General features: G+C 37.6%; 1 protein-coding gene across 1 annotated transcript; it reads right to left on the reverse strand.

Annotated features, from left to right (window-relative positions):
• Positions 1-350: 350 nt before the first annotated feature.
• LOC104544580 (spore wall protein 2-like) lies at positions 351-1,964 on the reverse strand (the record flags this gene model as incomplete). Its single annotated transcript, XM_010189492.1, has 2 exons — positions 981-1,964; positions 351-905 (listed from the first exon to the last, which is right to left on the reverse strand). Coding segments are annotated over exons 1-2 (1,539 nt in total), but the record flags the coding sequence as incomplete, so codon positions are not given.
• Positions 1,965-3,660: the final 1,696 nt, after the last annotated feature.

The raw sequence follows: 3,660 nt of genomic DNA on the forward strand, positions 1-3,660 counted from the left end.
TATTATATATTATATATTATAATATATAATAAAGTGTTTTGATACATTACCAAAAAAATTAAGTAATAAAAATCAATCTGCCATAGTTCCAAAGTTTCCTGAATAGGCTTAAAATGCATTTCCAGTCGTCCATGCTATTTTAGTGTTAAATAATGAGGTAGCACATTGTTCCAAAATTGTTCTGAATTATGTAAACCATTTGCTACATGCTGTTTGGACTTAATTTTTTGTTTAGAGCTGTTTGGTAAAGCGGCACTTTCCGTCTTCTCTGGCTTCTTTGTTTTGTTTTTCTTTTGTTGAAGCTTATTACTATAATTTTTTCTTTTACCTTTTGCTTTTTCCTCTTCCTCACCTTCCTCCTCTCCCTCATCCTCTTCTTCTTCTCCCACATCCCCTTCCTCTTCTTCTTCTCCCTCTCCCTCTTCCCTTTCTTGTTCCTCCTCCCCCTCTTCCCTTTTTCCTTCTTCTCCCTCTTCCGCTTCTTCTTCCTCCCCTTCCTCTTCCTCTTCTTCCTCTTTTTCCTCCTCTCCCTCTCCTTCTTCCACTTCCTCTTCTCCCTCTCCTTCTTCCATTCCCTCTTCTTCCTCTCCTTCTTCCACTCCCTCCTCTTCCTCTCCTTCTTCCACTCCCTCGTCTCCCTCTCCTTCTTCCACTCCCTCTTCTCCCTCTCCTTCTTCCACTCCCTCTTCTTCCTCTCCTTCCACTTCCTCTTCTCCCTCTCCTTCTTCCACTCCCTCTTCTTCCTCTCCTTCCACTTCCTTTTCTCCCTCTTCTTCTTCCACTTCCTCTTTTTCCTCTCCCTCTTCAACTCCCTCTTCTCCCTCATCTTCTTCAACTCTCTCTTCTTCTTCCTCTCCTACTCCCTCTTCTTCCACCCTTTCTCCCTCTTCTTCTTCCTCATCCTCCTCTTCATTTTTCCACTTCTCTTCTTCCTTGTTTTCATTTTCTTCCCTCTTCTCCCCTCCTGCTTCTGCTTCTGCTCCTTCCTCTTCCTCCTCCTCATCTCTTTCCTCTTCCACTTCACCTTCCCCCTCTTTTCTTTCTTCCACTCCATGCTCCTCCACTTCCTTAGTCTTCCTATTTGCCTCTTCCTGTTCATCTTCCCTTCCTGACAATGATTCTTCTAACTCCTCCTCTTCACCCTTTTTGTCTTTTTCACTCTCATTTTCTTTGTTTTCTTCTCCATTTTCAGTTTCATCTTCTCCTTCCTCTTCTGCCTCTACCTCTTTTTCTCCGTCCCTCTCTCTATCTTCACCTTCATCCTCACTCTCATCATTCCCCTCACTTTTGACCTGTTCCTCCTTTTCTTTTTCAGTGTCTTCTTTTGCACATGCCTCCTCCATATCCTCCTTTTCTCCCTCACTCAGCGTTTCTTCTTCCTCCATCAATCTGCCTCCCTCATCTCCTTGCTCTTTCCCACCTTCCTGATTACTCTCTTCAGTCTCCTCTCCACCCTCATTCCCACTGTCTCTTTCAGCCTGTGATACCTCTCTTTTGTTTTCTTCCTCATTATCTTTTTCCTCTTCATCTCCTTCTACTGAAACTTCATCTCTACCTTTTTCAACCTCACTCTCTTCATCTTCCTTCCATAGTTCATCTTCACTGTCAGACGTTTCATCTAGTTTTTCCTTTTCACTACATTCACTCTCCTGCTCTTGATTAGTTTCCTCCTCATTCTTAATTTCTAACTGCCTGTCTTCATCAGATTTAGCTTCAGAGTTTGCATCTTCCCCATTCAGGCTTTTTACCTCAGTCTCTTCTACATACTCTTTCGTATTGTTTGTAGCTTGCATCTCCTCAATCTCACTGACTTCTTTTTCTAAGCCCAAACCTTTCACTTTTCCTACTGTTTTTATTGCTTTCTGGACCTCTCTGCCTTCATAGTAGACCTCTTCTTTTTCCTTACTTTTAAGTACATATTTTGGAAGATCATGGCTACTTTCCTCAGTTGAAGATGATGACATAGTTATAGCTATTTGTTTCAAAAATTGATCCTTTTTTTTAAACCCTCTCTGCTCTTCACTTTTTTCTTCTCCTCTAACACATATTCTTTCACATTTATCAGATTTTTCAACAACATCTTTTATTTTGTTTTGACTTTCTATTGCTTCTTGGCTTACTTGCTTATTAACAGGATTGTAATTTTGTACAATTAATGAACCAGTCTGAGGCTGATCCCTAGATGCAGAGGGAAGTACATTTATTTTAAGGGATTGCTTAGATTTAACAGCTTTTGACTTTTTATTGGAAGAACTTATTTTTTCAGTCGGAATTTGTTTCTCGGTGGGCAGATTAGAAGTTACATCCTCTTTGACAAATTCAGGATTTTCCTCATATTCTTTTTCCCTTTTCACTAATTTGAATTTGTCCCTAGTAATTTGTTGAACATTACTTTTTAAAGTACTAACACTTCGTGCATGCTCAGATTTACTTTTCATTGGATTTTTTTTGGCCACAGGCTTTCCTACAAAGGCACTGTTTTTTTCTAAATCTTGTCCTGGTGACTCTGAAAGCGAAGACTGCTTTTGTAAAAAGCCAGAATCTATTTTTGAGGCCTCCTTCATTAAATCAGAATCCTTGTTTTTCAGCCCACCCTTACCATCTCTTTTCAGTTTCACATTTTTATTGTTCTTCTATTCCACATGAGAAGCAGAAAATTAAAAAGAAAGAAGGAAAGCATTAAGGACAAATGACAGCAAAAGAAAAAGGTTACAAAAACATCTGAACAAGAAAAGAAACAATTTGTGTGAGAGGACTAAAAGACAGCATAAAAGGTAGAGTACTTCACATGAAATGGATTTACAAGTGAACATATAAGAAGAATGTAACATTCTGTTTATGGTAAATATACTACTATGCCTTTTTCACTATCCAAGCACTCAAAGAGAATGCAATAAGAACTGTGCAGCCAGTATCATGTCCCATAAGCTAGAGCACATGCAAAGCATCAGCCTGTGCAACCAGAAGGAAAGAACTACAGTTTTCTTACACCCTCCTCCTATACCTTTCCTCCTGAGAGATCTTCCGATGCACTCACTGTTATGCTCTTTCGAATAAGTTTGAAAATGTGTTGTGTTTCTGCTTTAAATTTTACACTTATTTAACAAATTCTGCTGAATAATTTTTAAAATATAAAATAAAATTATAATGAAATAGATCAAAATGCTGAAATGTTGAGATCACTTTAGGAGTGAAATAGAAAGATACTACAAAAGTATTTTAATTTCATAATTAAAACCAGTATTATTGCTCCTTTAAATATACTCCATGGTGAATATCTGTAAATACAATCTTTACCTACAACTGTGTCCCAAGTCAATTTTAATATTTTAATGTCAACAAACAACTAGAAATTTGTTATCAGCTTAAGCTGCAAAGTATATATGATAGTCTCTTGCTCCTTAAACTGGTGAAGTATTATATACTGTCATCTCAATCTATGCTGGATATGAGGAGTTCTAAGTGCCTGCACAAATTCTTTCTGACTTCAGTCAGCTACTTAGAATTCCACTTCATGGTTATTCAGAAAATTATCAAGAGGAGGCCTATAAAATTTGCCTAGCTTTTTTAAAATTCAGAGGAAAACAATAAAGGACAAGGATAATACTAAAATTATAGACCTTTTAAACATCAGTAAAAGTATACATATATAAATATATA

The sequence above is a fragment of the Mesitornis unicolor genome, unplaced genomic scaffold (genome assembly GCF_000695765.1).
Source record: "Mesitornis unicolor isolate BGI_N332 unplaced genomic scaffold, ASM69576v1 scaffold4088, whole genome shotgun sequence".
In the NCBI taxonomy this organism is placed as follows: Eukaryota; Metazoa; Chordata; class Aves; order Mesitornithiformes; family Mesitornithidae; genus Mesitornis; species Mesitornis unicolor.